This window comes from Neomonachus schauinslandi, chromosome 16, assembly GCF_002201575.2.
Source record: "Neomonachus schauinslandi chromosome 16, ASM220157v2, whole genome shotgun sequence".
NCBI classification, from domain to species: Eukaryota; Metazoa; Chordata; class Mammalia; order Carnivora; family Phocidae; genus Neomonachus; species Neomonachus schauinslandi.
Window position 1 is genome coordinate 52,013,278 of NC_058418.1, and position 22,353 is coordinate 52,035,630.

Genomic DNA, 22,353 nt, shown 5'->3' on the forward strand with positions numbered 1-22,353 from the left:
AACACAAATATAATCTCACGCATATATGTAAAGCTCATTTCCTCACTACAGAGTGACGATGTACCAACTTTTCAGAACATTTTATATTTAGATAAAATCTCATTTATATATATACATAATCTCATTTATATTTTTCATATATTTGTATAACTCTTTTATATATATAAAACATTACACATATATGTAGATCACATTAAATCGTTTGTGTCTATCTGCCAACAACTGTCCTAAAAATTATATAATATTTCATTTATATATATCTTATATATATAAAACCTTCCTTATATATAAGAATCTCATTTAATCATTAGTGACTATATGTTAGCAAATGTTTTAAATACTATATATATAATTTCACTTATATATAAATCTCATTATGCAAATCTCATTTAATCATTAAAAAAGATATATGCCAACTGTGTTAAATATTATATATACAATCTAATTTTATATATTAATGTCATTTATATAAATAAATCTCATAGATATAAAATCTCATATATAATACAAAGATATATGTGTGCGTGTGTGTGCGTGTGTGTAAATGTCATTTAATCATTTAAAAAAACCCTACAAGACAGGCACAACTGTAATCCTCAAAGACTGAGCAAGGTCAAATATCTGCATATGATACCAGATCTCAGCAGAGCTCTTGGGGCCCCCACTCAGACCTGCTCTCCTGAAGCCCAAAGCTCTACCTGCCTCAGAGGCAACTCCAGTTTTCAGCCATTCATGCCCCCCAATTCCAGGCTTGCCCTTGACCCCACGCTCTCTCTGACTCCACAACCAACAACCAGAAAATCTTGGTCTGCCTTCGAAAGCAGCTCAGGACATCACTCCTTCACTCCTTCACCACCTCAACCACCCCACCTCTGGTTCAAGCCTTCATTAAGGGAAGATGGACAATTGCATGTCTCCTACTGGCCTCCTTGCCCTCACCCCACTTTTGCCTATTGTCATAGAGCAAATCTGTTAACGCACAAGTCAGTCCAGGTCACTCCTTCCCAGATCCTCCAGGGGCTCTCATTTCACTTACAGGGAAACCTTGAGCCCCTATCACAACTCATAAGGCCCTACGGCATATGCCTCCCATACAAGGGCTCCCCATCATGTTGAAATCACCACTTACAAGAGCCTGAATAGTTTCTAGGGGTAATGCATCTAACATTTATTAAGAAGGGTTTGTAAGAGCTTCTTTGGAATTCTACTCACCGTGACACACATACTGGGCAAGTAAGTGAGGAGGACTCCCCTTTCATCTGAAATCAAATGGGGCTTCAGTGGACCCCAAAAACCTTAAGGGACACAGTGGATTGGCATCTGACTCATGCCTGAGAAATTCTGTGGACAAGAGACCTAGGCTGACTGGCTACTCCACCAGTGAGGCAGTCGCCGATGTTCAGGAATTACTGTGCACCCCTGTATCTGCTTGGGTAGAAGGTGCCCCAGTGAGCCACATGTGGTCCACGCATGGCAGAGAGCAGGCTGGGGACTGTCCTGCCCTAAAGGGGCCAACAGACTTCATCTGGAGGAACTGGTAGTGGAATCAGACTCCTAGGGGCTGAAGAGGGATCAATAGGCTGATGATATAGGGTTCATTTAGCAATTATAAGAGACAGGCCATCATCAACTGAAGGAAGGTATCAAGAAACCCATACAAGTCCCCTGTGGGAGATAGTCGGCTGTAAATATCCGTGAGGCCCAGAGAATGAAAACCCCTCAGGCAACAGCACCATTTGGTCCTTGTACAACCTTTCCTGGTCCCCGCCAATACAACAGAAAAGACAGTGAGGTTCGGCAAGAATAAGTGGAACCTTAACCTTGAATGAAGTCAAAAACATTGATTCTTAACTGGGACATGGCCATTTTTTAAATTATCTTTTTAAATTCAAGTATAGTTGACATATAATATTGTATTAGTTTCAGGTATAATATCATGATCCACAGTTATGTACATTACACATTGCTCACCATGACAAGTCTAGTTATCATCTGCCACCGCACAGTTATTACAATACCATTGACTACATGCCCTGTGCTGTACTTTTCATCCGTGATTTTTTTAAAAATTTTTTTAGAGAGAGAACACGCATGAGCATGGGGGGAGAGACAGATGGAGAGGGAGATAGAGAATCCTAAGCAGGTTCCACACCCAGCATGGAGCCCGCTGTAGGGCTCGAACTCATGACCCTGAGATCATGATCTGAGCCAAAATCAAGAGTCGGACGCTTAACCAACAGAGCCACCCAGGCGCCCCAATTTATTTATTTTATAACTGTAAGTTTTTGCCTCTTAATCTCCCTCCCCTATTTTGCCCATCCCCCACCCCCATAATTATTGAGGTCAGACTGTGTTTGTGACTTTATTTTTTTAAGATTTTATTTATTTATTTGACAGAGAGAGAGAACACAAGCAGGGGGAGCAGGAGAAGGAGAAGCAGGCTTCCCACTGAGCAGGGAGCCTGATGCGGGGCTCGATCCCCAGGATCATGACCTGAGCCGAAGGCAGACGCTTAACCAACTGAGCCACCCAGGCACCCCTGTGTTTGTGACTTTAAGGAACATTTACCAGAAAGTTCCTGCAGCCTACTTGTGTTTTCATCTTGGATTAGGACTATCCCATTAACCAGACTTAAAGGGACAGTGAGAAAAAAAATAAAGTTCCTTTTGGGATTACACTCTGCTCCTGCTTATTCACTACACTGGTGCATCATTTAATTGTTGCTCTTGATGTTGGACCAGATGCAAGTCCCAACCCCATCTCTGTTTATTTCCTCTCATTGTTGGTGAAGAGGCTCTTGAGCAGAATGTCCCATCAAAGTTAGCCTGCAAGAGGCAGTCAAAGGAACAAGGTTTGGCTTATAGACGTCACATTCGGAGTATCCGAAAGGCCTTCTAGGCTACTGGATCAGAGGCAGTTAGAAGTAAAGGACTTTTCAGGAGTGACCTTGACCACTTAGGATGGAATCAGGACCTTGCAGAAAGGCCAAAGAGGCTCACAAAGCAACAACGGGGACAATGATGACACCAGAAACAACAGAAAGAACAAGGGTGGGAAGGCCAGCAGAGGGAAGATCCTGGGCTCCAGCCAAGGCTGGCTGGCCCACGGGGACTGAAAGGTGACCCGAGGGAAAATGAGCAATCACTAGTGCACCCCCTTCTCCACTCTGAGGGTGTTCATAATTGGGCAGGAAGGTGTTCTCTCCAGTACTGCATTGTGGACAGTTTGAGAAGCATGGCAGGATTACCCACCTTTCCCACATTCCTAGACCCTGAGCCCCTTTGCGACAGGGACTGAGTAAGCTCCGCCTTTTAGCACCCGCGCAGGTCCTGCAACAAAACAGGAGGCTCAATCCTGCTGCTGGATGGACAGTTAGACGTTGACCTTGTGCAAATCCCTTTCCCAGGATTCTGTTGCCACGAACTCCGAAAAAGCTCCTTCCCTGCGATGTCGCTGGAGCCAGGCCTTGGAGATCAGGGGTCACCCCCTCAGCGTCCCTCTCCTAAGAGCCATGTTGTGATGATCGAAGCAACAAGATCGTGTGTGTGAAAGGATTTTACACAATTCCACAGTGACAAATATTGTGGTAAGCCACGTACGGCAGCTGGGGTCATGCAAGGTCAAGCTCTATGAGGGTTTATCTTTGGTGAGGAGTGAGCCCTGTGCAAGCAACCTTCCACCTGTACCAGGGAAGGGACGAATGCTGATATCAACCCCCCTGAAAAATAATCCCTGGGCCCCCCCATTCTACAGTCCTCTGGGGTCATGCTGTTGTTGTCCAGTGGCTACCGGCCTGAATCACTGAAGCCTCAAGTCAGGAACCCAGACACCACCTAGAGGCATCAGGTGTTTCAACCCCTTCTCTATTGAGAAACCACAGGTTTGTGAGTTTCATGTACACAAGCAAATGCAGAGGAAGTTTCAACCTTTTTATTCAAAGCAGCTTCTCACAATGTATAAATACTGCGTATTAGCACACATGAAAAATACAACTTCTAAGGCACCCAGAAATGTGTTCATACACGTTACAGGACCATTCACAAAGAGAGTGTACAATTTGCTCTAGACAGTCAGCATTTGATAAGTCAGAAGATTATTATCCCTCAGTACTGCACCCAGTCTCAGGAAATATTTACAACGCAGTGAGAAAGGGCCAGCTGTACCTGCTTTTATAATTCTATGAAGTACTCATACTTATAAATATTCAGAACTAGTTAAAGACTCTCCCATGATAACCTGGCAAAATAAAACAAGTAGCCTAATTTGCAAAGGTCTCCTTGGATTTTGGTGTGTGTGTGTGACACCCACAATCAAATCCACACACTCCTAGGGTGGGTTGGATAAGTTTTTGGTAGCCTGCTTCATTATCAGAAGTTTGGTAATAAGCCTTACCACTAGAATGCCACTTCTTCAGCATCAATCATTTCTCAACCAGTTAATGGATTGGTGACTTCATCATGAATGAAAAATGGAGCATCCCTTGGTGTGAGAATTGAGGGAAATTCTTCTCGTGCCAAACAGGAATTGGAACGGGTCAATGAAGAACAAAAGGAGGTGGAAATTTAGCAACTGCAAGATGCTGCTCAGTGTAGACACATTTTTAAAAACTCACGCTGGAAGTTCCTACTCAGATGGAACAGTCTACACTGGTGAGATCATCTGGAAGAATGCCAGACCTCCACCTGTTATGATATGGATAAGGGCTGGGACTGCACAGCAGAAACACCCACCTGAGACAGCGAGTTTCAATCTGAGAAACTCATCTTTCAGAGCCTTCTCAAGGTGATAACAAATCCCTCTACATGGCCAGCCAGGTCAGTGGAAGCGAGCAGCTTCTCTGTGCCATAAAGTGTGCACACCTCTGTCTGGATGTGCCCACAGTCTATGAAACACGTGCTTTGTTGGATTAATGGAATTCTTTGGTCCTTAGTTTTATGAAAGGCAGTATTTTCACAATCCTGTCAATGTGGACACCAGCAAATGACTTCCAGCTGGGACCAATGGCACAGGGACAAGTTTAATACCAGATGGAACACTCTACACCCTCCAAACTTCCCGGAGTCCCCTGAATGAGCGAGCTCCAGCATCAGGTCAGGTGCTGGGCCAATGAGGCATGGTCAGCCCGGATAGACACCAGCTGAGGCTTCAGATCCGACATCTGTTCTTTGGACTGCGCACACACTGCAAACACGGGAAGCAAATCTCCATCTTGATGATAGACCTTATAAATGCTTACTAGAGATGCACTCAATAACCTGACGTTTAGCCATACGAGAGCCCTGGTGTCCAGTCATCTTTAAAGCCTTAGTAAGGAGAATCAGTTGGTAGCTAGGGAAGAGTGGCCAACCAAAAGGAATCGTAATCTTTAGAAAAAATTTAAGTCCAAACTCTAGATGGTTTTATTAAATCCCAGACGCAGTGGATGCACCACCAATGAGCTCCATGACTTAGACTCCACTAAAACAGCCCTGGGTGACTGGCCTCAGCTGATGTGATGCTCTTAATCTAGTTTGCCTTTGCCCTGCTAAACTCAGTTTTAAGTATGGCTTCACACACAGAGTTCATTAATAAGACACTCAGGACACATGGGATTGCTGATTATGTAACTGAAATTGACTTCAGATTGTCTACACAGTAAGACTCACATGTAAACTTTGTTAACACCTCTCAAGGAGTGCTGACCTCAGCCGGGCTGGATGGTGCCAGGTCATCCACGAGGGACCTGGGGTCAACCACCAAGGTCAGGAGTAGGAAATGCCATTTGTTCAGAACAAATGATGGACCAGCAGCCCTCCCTGTGACCATGTCTAAACCATGTGAATAGTGCGAAGGAGGCTCCATAAAACCTATCCTTGGTCCATTCGTATGGCCAAAGGCAATCACCAAGCTGCCTGTCTGGCTCCTGCTGCCATCAGCTCAACCAAACTCTTCACATTAGCCATGACTTACGGACTGCGTTTAGTCCATCAACATGGCTTACGTTGCTTGGAAGAAACAACAACCCGTATTACCCTTTTTTTTTTTTTTTTTTTTTTTTTCAACAAGCTTAAGGCTCTGTTCACAGACTCCATCAACTGCCGCACAGTGAGACTTTACGGGGAGGTCCTAAACTACATATGTAGTTGCACAGGTTGCAAAATTTACTGATCCTAATGGTAAGGCTTATCCACAAATTCAGTACATTTTCAAATTATACTTCAAACTCCATTACTCTGAGAAAAAGAAAATTAACCTGCTCTCCAACAATATAAGAGCAGTAGATTCTAATGAAAAAAATAAAACCATTGGCACCAAACCAGTATGCTATTTTTTGAAAGAACAAGTGATGTTAATGGAAAAGATTGCCTAAAACGCATATCCTAACTTACCACAGAAATATAAAAGTTTATATTCTGAAAATATATACTGTATTAAAGTCTGTAAGCATTTCAACCAAAATTTGCAGAAATAACTGAGCAACACTTATCTACAACAAAAATATACATGCAAGACAACCCCCAAATGGTTTCCCTTAAATATCTACAAAGGCAAAGTGTAGATTTTTAAAGATTATACAAAACCATTTACAGAGAATAAAATAAAATACTTATGAAATCTCATTTAGAGTCTTAAATACTGTGTATATTAGTCAGAGTGTCTAAACTAATATGTACAACAGATCTAAGTGTCTGAATACAGAAACACAGAAGAGAAGCAATTCTGCATTTTAAATATTCACTTAGGAAGATTTGAAGATGTTTCTATTTGTTTCTCTTAAAAAAATTTCCACAGAAACTAGATTGGAAAATTGCATGAATGTGACTCAATTTCAAATTAAAAAAAGTTTACAAAATCTTTTAAACCAACAATTAATGGGAAATGCAATTCAGCATTCAGTCAAGGCTTTTTTTAAAATGTGGATATTTGGAGCTACAGTTGCATTGATCAGAGTCCATTTTGATCATTATTTTCCCATCCTCATACTAAACTTCATATGGAAGAAACATATTATCATGCTTCAGAGAGAACATTTCCTAGTTTAATCTATACCAAACAAGTATAACATTTTAAATCAATTCTCTACTACCTTCTCAGAGCTAGCCAATTCCATTCTTAGAGGGTAATTCTTAATGGTTTTTGCCCACAGACATTATTTAAAAGCAGGAAGGGACACGTGGGTACATCAGCATTCTTGTGTGGTTTCCAAATGATGAGCAGCACTGACCACCTTGGCAAAGTTTGCAGAGTCCTCTTGGAATGGGGCTGCTAACTCCAGTGGTCCCATTACAGGACGCTGGGTGCTAATCACCTGGGGCTGGAGCGGAGCGGGGAGAGGAAGTCTAACGTGGGGCTTGCGGGACGGCAAAGAGTGGGTTACCTACAAGGTTCCTCGACTGAAGAAGTACCCTCACTTGCCACCCACGGCGGTTCTTCCAACCCCAAGGTGAATTCTGGGCTTGGGCTGCCAAGACCAAGCAGCTCCTCAAAGACCTGCCCAGGCTCTGGGAAGGGACAGAGGGTGGGGGTGGAGGCAAAGCAGGGTGAAGAGAGGGGAGAAGCGATCCTATGGATGGAGAGAAGGCGCTGTGACCAAAGATAAAAAGTGAAAACCTGAGCCCCCTGTCTTGAGAAAGCTCTTAGGGTAAACCCAGACACATGCACAGATCTGGCATTTTCCATCCCAGGTCAGTTTGCTAAAAGTTACCTGGATTTCATCTCCATATTATCAAAACAACTATCCAGAAAGTGGAGAATTCAGCGATGCAGTCTACCCTGCAGCAAGCAGATTTAACCTACTTTGGCCCAATTTGTGGAACATCCTCCTTGAATTGACTGTGTAGAAACAACCAAAACACAGACCGTCTTTCAAAACACCTCCTCTTATACCCAGAACCTACAAATTAACAGCAGAAATTCTACCCTAGTAACAGTTTCACATTCTTACCCTATCATCAGAGATCCTTCCAATGGGGAAGGATAGTAAGGAGAGGGGCTTTCTATAGAGAGAACCAAGGCCATCTTGGGGATCGCATCCAGATGAACTTCACATTCACTATCTACAGGACCATGTCTCGAGCCTTAGTGTAGACACTCAACCCACTCTTGAAACACAAGGCAGACAGAAAACTGTGGCAACAGCCTCCCTGTTCTCAGCCGGCCTCCCCTCCCCCCACCATGCTCCCAGCACTCCCTGCTCCACTCACTGTCTCCAACAAGGGCCAAGACAGGCTGGCAACCACAGAGGGAAAGAGAAGAGGAGGGAGGCAGGGAGGTCTCTGAGAATACTCATGGGCTGTGATGGATATGGAACAATCCCACCACTCCGATAATCTAACTGACCCACAGAAGGGTGACGCCTCATGCAGAACATGCTCCTGTCATTTCGCTGCTCCGAACCCGAGGTCTACCTTTCTCTTCATCAACCCAAACCCAAACCAAGTCCCGCCCCTTCTCTTCAGCTGATCCATGGACTTTGGGGTGATGGTCTAAATGCAGATGTGGGCAGGCAGCCCAGGGACCCTGGCACACAGGAGGCCTCATCCCTGGTTATTTCGCCCTGATGTAAGTAAACAACTAGCAACAAGATCGTCTGCGCTTCTAGACACGAAATGATTCAGACCAACTGACAGCTCAACAGAGTGGGAGCTCTTCGCCCACCTCCCCTGGAAGGCCAAAACCAGACAACGCTGTCCACATGGAAGAAATGGACTCTGAAATCCAAGTTCAGTCATTTGCCCCAAAGACAAAGGGCTCACTCTAGACAATATGCAATCCCTAGGCAGGGCCTATTAGCTCTTCCTGACATCACGAATTAGGGAGTGGGTATGTCTCAGTACCATTCAGGCTGGAGGCCCCTTTATCTCCTTCAAGGCAGCAGAGTGAAGAGAAAACTCTCCCATAATTTCTCCTAAGAGCAGGTACTCAATTATTACAGCTGAGAACCGTTTTACATGAAGAGGATCTGGTGCAGAGCTATTCCTTTTATCCACGGGGATCCTTCCATTTACATCTCTCCGAATTTTATTTCTGTGTGGTTCATTGCTAGAATGCACCAAACAGCATGAACCTTGTACGGGATTTGGTCCAGGGCAGTATGAAAATAATATCTGTGTCAAGGACAGATATCATAATATATAAACAAAAATAAATAAATTAAATAAGTTTGATTAAAGAAAAAAATCTCCTAGTAGTTCATGTTTTTGTAAAACTAGCTTTACATATAATACACATAAATTATCAGAATTTTCACTTACATTGTTTTAAAAATATATATTTAACAAAACATTCCTAAACGTACAATATCTGGGTTTGCAAATCACTCAATTGGGTTTTAAGACCAAGCCCTAAAAGTCACACAGATTTGCATCAGAGAGAAGACTGAGGCTGGCTCTACACAACTGTTTTGCTCAGCGGTCTGGAAATTCCCTAAGATTGACTGTCCCCTGTCACCAGATCTGCACTTAACCGGAGAGAGCCATACAGCCACGTCTCCAAAGCAGAGGCACTGTGTAGACACAGCCTGAGTCAGAAGGATGGGGAAAACTGGCCTTCCCCCTCCTGGACCGGGATGGTGCATTTCAGCGAGTGGGGAGAGGACCAACAGTACCTGGCAGAGGCCTGGGAAGATATAGCCTTCGATACCTCTCTGGCCAGTGGAGGGACGGGGATGGGGGTGGGGGGACCCGGGGGAAGCCGAGTATGCCGCGTTTCCCATCTGTTATACAAAATCAAACGAATGCGGAGCAACCAAAGGACAGGAGAAAATGGACACAAGAGAGACACCTTGACAAACGCCTTAGCCGGCGCACACCGTGCTCGGATTTCTGAAGCACAGGGCAAAGATGGAAGTCAGGTGCCCTCGAGCGCTGGGGCAGTTGGGCTGGGGCTCTTCAGACTTCGTAAATTTTGTCCTGCAGGTAGCTGAACAGGGAATCCAGGCCCTTGGAGGAGCTCCAGAGCTGCTTGAGCATGAGGCATTCTTTCTCGTTCACATCTTCAAGCACGGACTTCAGGAAGCTCCGAACGAGGCATTTCGACTCTTCCAACACCTGAAGGGAAACGCATAAGCCTCGTTAGCCGGCCCCAGGGACTCTGCTCCAGAAGACGTACTTGGCCTAGGAGGCACCAGTTAACCTTCCGATGTCCAAAGCCAGAGGAGACTGCCTGCTGTCGTCCAGAACTTCCCAGGCCCCGTGTCCCCAGCAATGCCAGGAATGGGCTCCAGGCGTGCCAAGGTGTTGAGCCCTCGGTCCCTGGGATGGCGCAGTGGGGCCTGTGGGACCCCCGACCACGAGAGCTTTGTCCTTGACCCAAGGGTGACATACGCTCAGTATCATTTTCTATGCGTGTCATGAAAAAGTTTGGGAAATACCGCTCTCACCTCACATGCTTCGTTCTGATTATCTGCGCCCACGTGACAACAACGCCTACCGTAAGGACGGCTGGCATCACAGAGTAAGAGAACGAGCTGAGGGCTGTCAGAGTATGCAGCGGGCTCACCCCAGCAGGAGTGTCTCTTGTTTAGGCTTAGTAGGAAGAGCCGCGGCAAGAGAACTAGCGATCGTTCTAGTAATGAGTAATACCAGCTGCGGTAACTGTAGGGACGCCTAGTAACAGCGAGGACAACAGTAATAACCCTAGAGTATTATAGCAGCAACAGTGGGAGTGTTAGTAATGCCATAGTGAGGACGGTCGTGGCCGTGTTGATGCCACAGGGTTATGGCGGCAACGCAACAACGACAGCGATATTAGGACTACGGTAGCAATAATGGTGGTAACAGGGAAAATCATCACGGTCATGAGGGACAGCAATTGTACTGCTCACAATCATAATAGCAACGCTATTAGAAGTAGATGTGAGAAGTACTTTCCCTGCTTTCTCTCATTTCGTCCTCATGCTAACTCCAGAAAGAGGTAGTGATTTTATCTCCACATCATGACGGAGGACCTGAGCCCAGCGGAGTAAAGGCGCCCGAGCTGCCCAGCGCATGTGGCCTGCAGACGCCCGGCTGACCGGGGCGGGCCAAGCACAGACACCGCGGGGGACTGAGGCACCCGAGCATCCTTCGTCCTTCCACCGGCCTCCGCCCTCCTCTGCTGATGTCAAGGCTTCGCTTCACACTTTCCCAAAGTACTTTCAAAGAGAAAAAGCAGGACAAGGGCTTTCTTGCTCAAGCAGGCTGGAAGGAAGCTGGAATCTTCCTACTCGGCCCGGGCTGGAGGCTAAGGGGAGTGAGAAGGGGCCGGCGGACCAAGGCCGCCTCCCGCCTCACAAGAGCTCCCCTGAAGAACCCCAGCTCCCAGGTCCCAGAGCAGAGTCCTTCCTCGAGCAACTCACCCCCAAAGCTCCTGAATTCACAACTGGAGAGAGAAGAGATTTCCTTGCAGTATTTCTTCAACAGCTTGCTTGCCTCTGTACCTCTAACTGCCCATGACCAGACTCCTTCATGGAACTTTGAGGCCTTTCTCCCACCTTCCTTTTCAACTTTATTGTCCCTCACTCACCCCGTGAACCTGCTTCCACTACAATAAGCCGCTGCCTGAACTCCATGGGGGTTTTCGCACTCGTGTGCCCTCACTCGAACCGCTTCCTCTGCTTAAAATGTCTACGTGCTTCTCCGTGCAGCTGATCCTAGGCTCATCAACCATCCCTGTGTGCCCAGGACACGGGGATTCCTGAGACATGGGATTCCAGTGCTAAAACCAGGAAAGTCCCAAGCAAAGTGGGACGAGTGGGTCACAGCAGTTATCAGGAAGATTAAAAGACAATCCGCATAAAGAGATTAGCAGAGGGCATGGCCCATAATACGCGTTCACCAATGATGCGGACCTCTCCCTCACCATCACTGGCACTGTCAGGTTTCCTGGGAGTGGAGCTTACACACAGTAGGTGCCCAGTCAAGGCTGATGAGGCAAATTGGGAGAGGCTCGGCGGCTGGGGCAGGGGGGAGGGGGAGAGGCATGGCGGCCGGGACGTTGGGGGCGGGGGGTCAGTGCAGATGGAGAGAAGGAAGGGACACTCACGGGTCTGACCCCAAAATTCCAGCCCAGCACCTCCCTGACTCCGAAGCACAGACAGAAGCGCCCCCCACCCCGACCTTATTCTGCCAAATCACCTTTCTCATTTCCTAGACTGGCCCCGTGGCTCCAGGAGCAGCCTTTACTCCACCTTTCAACAGGGTATTTCCATACTGCACTCAGAGTGACTTTTATGAGATAAAATCAACATTTAATTAAAATCCGGCGCCTCTACAGAGGTGTTATTTATTTATCTATTTTCCGATGTGTCCTCAGAGTCAAACGGCGATGGTTAAACGTGCCATGCACTCGGTGGGTAGAAGAAATGAAATATGAGGACGGCGTGTGCTGGCTTCTCTCATCTCCAGGACGGTTTAACACCCTTTGTCCTTATGTGCCTTTGTTTTTCGTATTCTTTGAAAACTACAGATGTTTTGTGCTCCCATGTGTGTCTAGGACTTTCTTTTAAGGCAACGCGCTCTACCCCAGGGTATAAATCTCTTCTGTGAGGTTTTCAGGCTGGACATGACGGAGAATCTCTAAGAATACGGACTGTCTGTCTCCGGATGTAAGCTCTCGACCCCGAGAGGAGGCACTGACGGCTTCACACACACACCCTGCATGACCTTTGGCAAGTCAGTTAGTCCCTCTCAGCCTCATGACCCTCATCTGTAAAATGGGTCTGTTGCACGGACAAGCACACAAAGACACAGGAACTCACCACTGCGCTGCAGGAGGCCATCTCCTTGACCCGCAGCATGACCTCCTGGCTGAAGGTGGTTGGCCAGAAGACCTGGGACACAAGTCCCCTGCTGCATGCCTCCTGGGCGGTGAGCTTCCGCCCACAGAACAGCATCTCGTTGGCCTGAAAAAAGCAAAGGCAGGGGAAGGCTGAGGGCCCAGAGTGCCTCCCACGTCTGTTAGCAAGGCCTGGGCTTGACGTGTACACCACTGTCCTGGTTCTCTAAGGCATGGCTATCAACTGGGGGGTCAGATAAGCTTTGGGAACTACCTGCAAACATCTGTGTCTGTGTGCATCTTTCTGAGCAGAGAGTCCACAGCTTTCCTCCAATTCCCAAAGGAAGCCACGTACCAACTGTGGGTTCGTCTGCCCAACACCCCTCCCCACATCTGGCAGCAGGCCCACAGGAGTGAGCAAGCACCTCAGGCTGGGTACATTTCAGTGCTGACATCCCAGCCATGATGACTGGTCCACAGAGGAACAGATATGTGCCCTGTGTAATAAAGCTCTTCGCGAGGCTTCCCAGCTAGAGGCGATGGGGTTGCATGCGAAAGTCAAGGAGCCCATGGCAACTCACTGCTGTGTCCCCACTCTTTGGAGAGGTGAGACCACAAAGAAAGGAGGGCTAGAGAACAAGAGTCCTGACTGAGCTGGGATTCCTGGATCCCAGCAACCCCAAAGAAGGCTCCACTTATGCATATGCAAGTTATGGCAATCACTGCATTCTTTTCTTCCCGTTTTAAGCCAGTTAGACGTGTCTCCATCACTGGCAGCCAGAAAGGTCCTAAATAATACCATCATACCAACGCAGAGGCACACATCTCTCTGGTGACCCAGGGCTGTGCATACCTCTGCCCAGTTGGAAAGGGTAGAAAGCACCCTCCCCACCTGACCATCTCCCTCCCCGCCTTCTGCGGTTTCCTCCACACCCTACTCCCCAAAGAATTTCCTTTTGCTTTGTAGTTCACAGCTGTTATACGTGTTCTGGGAGGAGGCTGATGGATAAAGTCCTAGGCACAGATAGCACAATGCAGTCACCACTAAAACTTACCAAGTGACTCTCCAGCTGATAATTAGGGTGTAATGGTCACCACCATGTGATGGGGTCCCTATCTCCTTCAGGATAAACCCCCCCCTCCTTCACGCAGCAGACAATCCCTTCCCTGACCTGTCATCCAGCTGCCTGCCCCTATATGCTGAGCCGCTCTTGGATCAATGTGGAAACGCCAGGCTCTCTCGGCTGCTGGATCTCTGCGTGTGTTTTCCCCTTTGTTCTCGTTGTCACTGATGGGTCAGGAAGACCCAAAGGGCAATCTTTCATGCCAGAGTAGAGAAATTTATCAGGTTGGTAATGAGCCCACAGCATGCATTTGGTTAGAGGTTTGGAGACAAATCTCTGTCATTATACTTATTTAGAAACACCTCTGTCTCGGGAAGGAGAAATGAAAGGAAGGAACGCTACAGAAGCAGCCAAACAGGACACGGTCGGCAAGAACATGTCTCAGTCAGCAACATTCTTGGAGTTTCAGAAATGATTGAAATAAAAGAGACAGAAAGAGATAAGACTGTACAATGTTCACATTTTTGCAACCACAAAGGACAGGGAGGAACGGGAGTGGCACTGACTTTGGGCAGAGCACGGTGGCCGAGATCAAAAGGGGAAGTGTTTGCTTCCTGGGCTCCCCGCCTGCCTCATTTTTCTGCCATTGGTGAGACTGTGAGTGGCCTCAAGCAGCCTCAACCCCAAGTCCCTGAATCCGAATGGCCTCCCTGATTCCACCCGCTGGCCCAGCTGCATAGACAAGGTGCTGCTGGTGGGTGTGGGGCTGCTGGTGGTCTCCACCGATCTCGTGTTTTCTTCCTGTTTCATGCTACCATCAAAGAGGGACAAGCCCACATTCAAGGGGTAGAATGGGGGTTCCCATCCTTCCAGACTCACTTGGGAGGTGCCCCTGTCAGGAGCTTTCTCTAAGTACCCCTGAACCTTATCACAGTCCAGCAGTAGGGCCACTGGTGTAATTTCCCCACCTCCCCAGGTGGGAAGGCCAAGGTTTCAGGACCAGGGCAGAGGAAGGCACAGGCTGCAGGATCAGAGGCCCTTGCTCTGCCTTCTGCTTTCCTCTGGGACCCTATGTAAATCTCTTTGCCTCTCTGAGCCTGTTTATTCATCTCTAAAGTGGGTACGAGTTACCACTCGGGAGGATCCAATGAGATAACGAAAGAGCAGGGCAACACCACACCAGCCATGCATCCGCGCCCACAGATGGGGCTGTCAGGGATGGAGCCCCCCTGTTACTCATCTTTGTACTTCTAAGCAGGTAAGGCAATGCCTGGTGCCTACTGGAAGCTTACTTAGGTTTGTGGGCGCAAAGAAGGAGCAACACCTGCCAGAATTTCACCTCAACTGTCCATGCGTCAGTTTATCTGTAAAATGGAGAGCAGTAGGACCTACCTTTGCAGGTGCTCAGAAGAGTGAATGAGACCAGCCCGTGGGAAGTGCCCAGTAAAGTGGCCGGCAAGTAGGAGGTGATCAGTGAAAGCTTAGAGAATCTTGCTGGGACAACCTGCTCAGTCCTTGGTCATGAGAATGCCCATGTGGTTTTAGTGTGTAATGCAACCAGGGGACATATTTTTCAGAATGGAAATCTCAAAGAGACAGCAGGGAGCGTCAAAATGATCGGGCATCTCCGCGCAGAATCCCAGTACCAGCAACACTTTAGTGAGGACCCAGAAAGCCCTGAGTGAAGCTGACACCTGAGGGTTTCACCCACAGACCTCAGCCTGGGGTGTGGAGAGGGAGAATCTCAGGAATCCTAATGGTGGAAGAGACACTGAACTCAGTCCGCTGGGTCAGGAAAGCAGGTGGTGAGTATGCTGAGCCCACAGGCCTTTGCAGTCACCTGGGAGTTACCTTTTGGAGTTGGGGGATGTGAACATCAAGGCCAGAGACCAAACAGGAAATGGAACAAGAAGGGCTGGGTCATTAAAACACTCTGAGCTTTGCCAAATACCTCAAACTCAAACCAGAAGACCCATCAAAGGCTTTGTAAGAGATGAACAGATAAATTATTGGAGGGCCAAGGAGAAGTCAGGAATGGCAAGGATGGAGGAAAGTGTTTCCAGGAGCATCTGTTACAGCAGAGTGAGCAAACAGTGTTAGAGCTGACCACGGGCCCACTGGGTTCAACAAACAGGAGGTCACAGGTGTCCCTTGCAATGAAATGTGGCAGGTTTCCTCTTCAATATTAGAACGCCCACACCCACACATGTGGGTGCTGGGACTTTCTAGAGCTGGTCTGGAGGACGCACCAGATCTGCTTACCCCCCTTCTTAGAGGGACAAGCTCTTACAAGGAGATGCAAATTGATTTCAGACAGTTCTGTCTTTCAGAGACCCCCAATTTCAGACTCATTCCTTGGATGTGGGTCCTACTTTATGACCTGCTGGTTAAGAGCACAGACTCTGAAACCCGATAATCTGTGTTCCGATCCCACGACTGCCACTCCCACTTTGTGACCCTGGACAACTCACCCTCTTTGAGCCTCAGTCTCCAATCTGTCAAGCAGAGATAATGACTGTCCTCCCTTACCGGGTTGTAGGAGGATGTACTGAGTTAGCGGCTCTCAAGCGCCGGCCATGGTGTGTGCTTTCTAAGTGGCCCCTGACCACACTACCCTCTGGCTGCTGGTGCAGGATTGACTGCAGCCTACAGTGGACTCCACCACTCGCTCAACACCACTCTGACGGCTTGCTGACACGTGGCATGGTGAGTTCCTTACCTTCTCCAGTTAAGCTTGCCCTCTGTGTGATGGAGACCATAACGCAGGTTCTCCAGGTGGGACTGCCTATGATTATCAAATCCCTTCCTGCTTCTGGGACACATGGCAAGACTACATTTCCCAGCCTCCCCTGCAGGTAGGTGTGGCCACACCACCAAATCCTGGCCCGTGAAATGTGAGCGGAGGTGAAGAAGCCCCTTGCAGGCCTGGCCCAGGAAAACCTCCAGGCTCTCTCTTCACGTCCACCAGCTGAAAGCAAAGGTAAGTCTACCAGATGGAAGATGCCTGGGCCCCCAGTCAGTGTGGACAGCTACATCAACACGGGACCGCGGCAAGAACGAGAAAGAAACTTTTGCTGTTTGGACCCTAGGATTGCAGGATTGTTACAGCACACAGTCCCCTCTAATAGATGGTCTTATCAGGTTGTTGTGAAGAATAAATGAGATAATGTAGGCCAAGTGCTTAGGTAAGCAAACTGAACTTAGTTTAGTTAGCTTAAACTATTATGTGCTTTAACTAGTTAAGTGCTTAAGTAAGTGAACTAACTGAATTAAGTTAACTTAGGTGAACAAAGTACACCTTTGATAAGTGAATGTCCCTGTCGACCTCTCGACCCTTGGCCACACCTGCCACTGGCATCTGGCACCAGTGGTTGAAGGCTCCGAGATCAGCCTGACCTCAACCCAGCTCCCCTGCAGAGATACGCAGCAGATTCCACAGGGCGGGTGCACCCCTGAGCTCCTTACTCATCTGAAGGGCCATATCCTAAATCCAGGACAGAGAAGGGGTCTTGTTGGGACCCAAAGCCACTTATCCCAGCGAGAGACCCTGCCCGAGGAACGAGGGGGCTTACCAGTGCGACGCCCAGGATCTGGGGGAAGGTGTATGAGGAGCAGCCAGCGGGCGTGAGGCGGATGGTGGCATAGGGGGTCTGAAACCAGGCCTTCTCGCTGGCCCACACGATGTCGCAGAGGGGCAAGATGGAGGCACCCAGGCCCAGGGCAGGCCCATTGATCGCAACCACGATAGGCTTCTTAAACTGGATAAAGGCCTTCACAAAGTCCCTGGGAGAAAAGAGAAGTCCCTTTTTAACAGGTGGGCAGGCCTGAGAGACCTATTCGATACCCTTTAACCTGCCAAGGCTGAAATAAGTTTCCCTGGTGCTGTGAAGCACCCTCAGGTGGTCAGAGGGAACTGGGTGCCAGGCAAGCATCTCATTCTCCTGAACACTGAGCCCACTGAGCTGCAGCCACAGGCCTGGCATACTCAGTGGTCGGTGGCACACTTTCCGAAAGAGATTTGTGGGGTGACCATATCTCCCACTTTTCCCAGAGGGTCCAGAGTCATGCCCATTGTCCCAGCACTGCACCCAGTTAGCACTCCCTGGATATTGACAAATTTTAAATATCCTAAGAAAGACAACCTGAACATCAAGGTCTAGAACCAGAAAGAGAACCAAAAGGAGGGCATTACAAGGAGGCATATTTGAATGCAAGGAGACAAAGAATGTTCTAACAGCACTGGCTGAAGGTGGAATGGCTGGCATTGGGAGGTATGAACATCTCATTACTCAAGGTATTCCAGTTTTGGCTGGATGACCACTTTGGGCGATGCTGTAGAGGGAATTCAAGCTTCAGATGGTGGGCACAGGTGATATTTAACCTTTTTTTAATCCTATGATTGTTTGATTCTAAATCATCCAAAGGGATGCCAGGCCCGTCAAGGGTGGTTCTAGAATGCTGACAAGGATCTATATATTATGGTGGCTTCGTCCAAAACTGGGGAAGGACACTGAGCTCCCCTGGAGGCGTGAGGCATCTGGGGTCATGGCTCTGCAATTAGTAGACATTTTATCCCCCTCCCCTTCCTCATCGACCAAAGTTCAGAGTGCATCTGTACCTATTAAGCAGAGCCAACTCCACTTTCTTTGCCCTAGAATGCTTTTCACCTCCCCCACAGCTGCTATCTAAGATCCATAAAATGTTAATACTCATCTGGACATGGAGGAAAGATCCAAGATGTCTAGTAAAGCCTGCATCCTTCATTATTCGCAGGTGGAAGACTGGAAACTACCAAGAACTCACGAGAATAAAATCCATACTCACGACCATGACCTTGGTCTGCTTCTGCTTACTCCCCCAGGCTCATCTCTTATCTCCCTCAAGCGTGCTCACAATGCATGAGCTGCAAGGGCCTTCTGAGAGTTCTCGGAAAACACCAGTATCACAATTTGCAATTATCCTAATTATTTGCTTGCTTACTTGGTTTTGGATTTTCCTCCCTCTTCAGCTCCTTGCAGAAACCCACAGGTCTGCCTCGTGCATGGCTTGGTGCCCATACCTACTGGAGTTCACCCTCAGTAACTGCCAGATAGATAAAGGAGTCTTCCAGAACGAGAGTGAAAACTGCAGATGTGCGGCAGGGATGCACTCGCCGCTTGCCACACCTGCTTTCCCTTCACTCCTCTTCCTGAGTCTGCTGTTGGAGCACATTTCCCCGCCTCTCTCACAGTTGGCTGTGGCCAAGTAACCGAACGCTGGCTGATGGAATGTGAGTGGAAACCTAAGCCCACTTCCAGGCCCGAGCACAGAAACCTCTCACCATGCAGCCTGCAAACGCTTTCACCTTGAAGAGCACGGCCGTCTTGGAGGGCCCGTGTGCTGAGCCACAAGACGGAAGGAGTCTGGGTTCTTGAGTCACACTTGGAGGACAGCCACAGGCTGATCAATAGCATCCGTTTTAGGTTCCCAAATATAAGAAGTAAATATCTATCACAACTGAGCCATTACACATATTCAGGGTTTATTCATTACAGCAGCTAGTACTTCACTAATACAAACGTCTGGCTGATTTATGCCTTCACGGCTGCTACCATTTCCCTGCAATCCTTACCAAAACATGTGGGCATCACAGTGATACGCTGGGATCGGATTCCACTGTGAGAAGCCTGGGGTGGGGGGTGTCTCACGACCTGCGTGTTGTCATCTAAGTACGCATCCTTGCCCATGCTCGAGGCAGCCCATCTCCTAACTCCTGTGCAGTGGTTTGTGAGTAGAAGGCAGAGCTCTCTCAGCCAATGCTGACCCCCCAAAAGGACACTGCTGCACTCTGACACCACAGCCCTCTGATTCCTCTGATTCCAGTGGCCCATTTCCTGGTCTGACTTCCTAACTTCATGGCCTCAGTCACTGGCCTTAACATGTGCTTTTTAACCAAATGCAATTTGGAGCCTGCACCGTATGTGGGGTTTCTTGGCAGGATCCTTGGAACCACAGGGTCTGAGTGATTTGGGACCAACATTCCACATCTAAACCCCTTCATACAATTCCAGTACCTTGAATCTCCAAGTTGGAAAGGAATTCAGGAGCCATCAAGCCAAATCTTCCACTCAGTGCAGGATTCCCTCCCTAGCATTGTGAGGATACGCCATCCTCCAGCCATTGTGGAATACTTTCAGTAAAGAGGGTCCTTCCTATCAAGACGCCTCCCCACTGTGGACCTCATGAGGGCCTCTCTGACACTCCCACTCTGCTCCAACCTCCACACCACAGCCCTTGAGGAATTCATCTCCACCCTCATGACCTTATGGGACCATACCGTTCCAGAGCCCAGAGCCTTCCTTCTGCAGTCTCCAACCTGAGCCCTGTGCAGAGGGATCACACATCCCGAGGAGGGCTAAAGGGACCGGGTGTGCCCAGCTCTACCCCTGCACCCCCACGCCATCCTATTTTGGCCCACGCTGCCTTGCAGGCTCATGTCCTGGATATGAAAATGCAATGCACAGACCATTCTCCCCATCCTCTTCCTCTCAAGCAGAAGATCTCTATCACAAGGGCCCAGTGGACACAGAAGCCTGACAGCAAACAGGATATTGCATTACAGATGCTGCTGCTCAGATATCTGATCCTGACTTGGGTGGCGGGACAGTGCGGGGGAGATGGCTTGTCATCTTCTTCAGCATCAAAGTCCATCAGTCATGCTGACTCCAGCCCCCGCAGCTTCCTCCACTCAGCCTAGCCCTGTGCTCTCTGCCTGCCTGAGTGTTGGGCTGCTCCGATGTGGCAGAAGGAGCAAGAACTTTGGGGTCAAGTCTCCACTCTGTCGTCCCTAACTAGTAGTGAGATCTTGGACAAGTTACTCACTCTCTGGAATCCCATTTTCCTCCCCGTCAAATGGGAAAGCCAACGGTTTGTCCTCGTAGGGCCATATGGGAATTGAAGGAGACAGTGCCTGGCCCACAGGAGCCCTGGGCCACGGCTGCTTATAGTATTATAGTCAGTGCACCTGCTGGGGTGGGGGAGCTGCTCTCTCCATTCTCAGGGGTTGGTGATCCGCCCTCCAGGCCCAGAGGACTCTCCAAAGCAATGACCTGCATACAAATGCCACCTGGGGCCAATGGCCTTTCCTGTGTGACCTGGCTACCTATTCCCTTTAACCAGAGCACCAGGGTGTAGCTCTCCCACTGCCAAAGTTTCAGAGCCAAGTCAGCCAGTACGAGACCTCTGACCACCAGATACACATGGTGATGGTCATCCTGGAGCTGTCAGATGGGGGCTCTTGAAGCCCACTCCATGGTCAGAGCAGGCTTAGCTAGAGCTTGTGGCCAGTACTAGCAATGAAAATAATTCCTTACCCCTGTCCTGAGGACTAACTATGTGCTGGGTCCATCCAAGTTTTTCACATGGGTTATCTGATTAATCTTCATCGGCAGACCATGCCATCACCTGTGAGGAGTTCAGGTGAGGGCAGCCTCTCTTTCAGGACGGGGCTGACAGCTTTGTTTGGGTCCTGGACAGAAGCCTGTGCTGAATGAATCATCTGAGCTCTTCTCACATCTGCTAGTTCATTCAACAAACATCTGCAGAGTGAATACGGCGTACTGGGTCACGTGTGTGCATGTTTTTTCTAGGAAACGATGAGGTTGGGGCAGGAGCAGTGCTGGGGGTGCTGTGGCCGTGCAGCGTGCCCGGATCCTGGAGGTCAGCCCAGCCAAGAGCACGCAGGTCCCCAGAGAACTGCAAGGGCTGTCTGTAGGTTATAAGGTTCTGTGGCCAAAGTATGTTTCAGCCATGCTAGACTTTGAACAAAGTTCTTTCACAAGAGACTTCTCAGACTGCAAATATGTTCCTATGCCTGGAGAATCCGCAGGAGCAGGGATAGAACTTGCAGCATAGCCCAAAGTAATTTATGGACAGTGCCCTTCACTCATGATACTTCTCTGGAAATCTGCAGAACTTTCTCTGGGAAATGCTTCTCTGCCACCTTGCGTCCCAAACTCTGGAGCGTGGGTGCTGGGGCGAAGCACTCGAAATTTGGTGGAGCTGGAGCCTCCCCTAGGACTTGGTGATGATGGGCAAGGTGCGTTTTCTGACCCCGTGGGCACTCTTTGCTATGAGAGCCATACTGTACACACCCCCATCCGTCCTCGTGAAGCTGCTCATCCACCCTTGGTCCTTCCAAAACCAAAGACGAGCTGGCTGCACCCCACACTCCCTGATTCGGTGTCTTCTGGGGTTGTCAAGCAGCTGGGTTTTAGAAAAGCTCCCTGTGGATTCTCTGTGCTGTTCGGGCTGTGAACTGCTGGTCTAGGGGGCATCCCCCATTCCCTCTCCCAGTGTCACTGCAGGCTCACAAATTAGGAACTTCCACTCCCTTTGAGCATTGGGAAGAATTCCCTCAGCTACAACCCCCTCTACTCTGCCTAAGAGAAACTCACCTTCCTGATGAGATAGCAAATGTCTTAAATCCCACTGACTGCCTTTCTCAAGACGTTAGCTAATGCAGTCAGCATCTCCTCAAATCTGGGACTCCTGGAAATCCAGCTAATGCCTCCAC

At 48.6% G+C, this 22,353-nt stretch overlaps 1 protein-coding gene across 1 annotated transcript in view; it reads right to left on the reverse strand.

Annotated features, from left to right (window-relative positions):
* Positions 1-9,854: 9,854 nt before the first annotated feature.
* Positions 9,855-22,353, reverse strand: part of CDYL2 (chromodomain Y like 2) — a 43,589-nt gene continuing 31,090 nt past the window's right edge. Inside the window, exons 4-6 of the mRNA XM_021702715.1 lie at positions 17,372-17,582; positions 12,719-12,862; positions 9,855-10,028 (exon numbers count right to left, since the gene is read on the reverse strand). Of these exons, the coding sequence (XP_021558390.1) occupies positions 9,870-10,028; positions 12,719-12,862; positions 17,372-17,582 (514 nt within the window). The 3' untranslated portion in view covers positions 9,855-9,869. The remainder of the gene's footprint in view (positions 10,029-12,718; positions 12,863-17,371; positions 17,583-22,353) is intronic.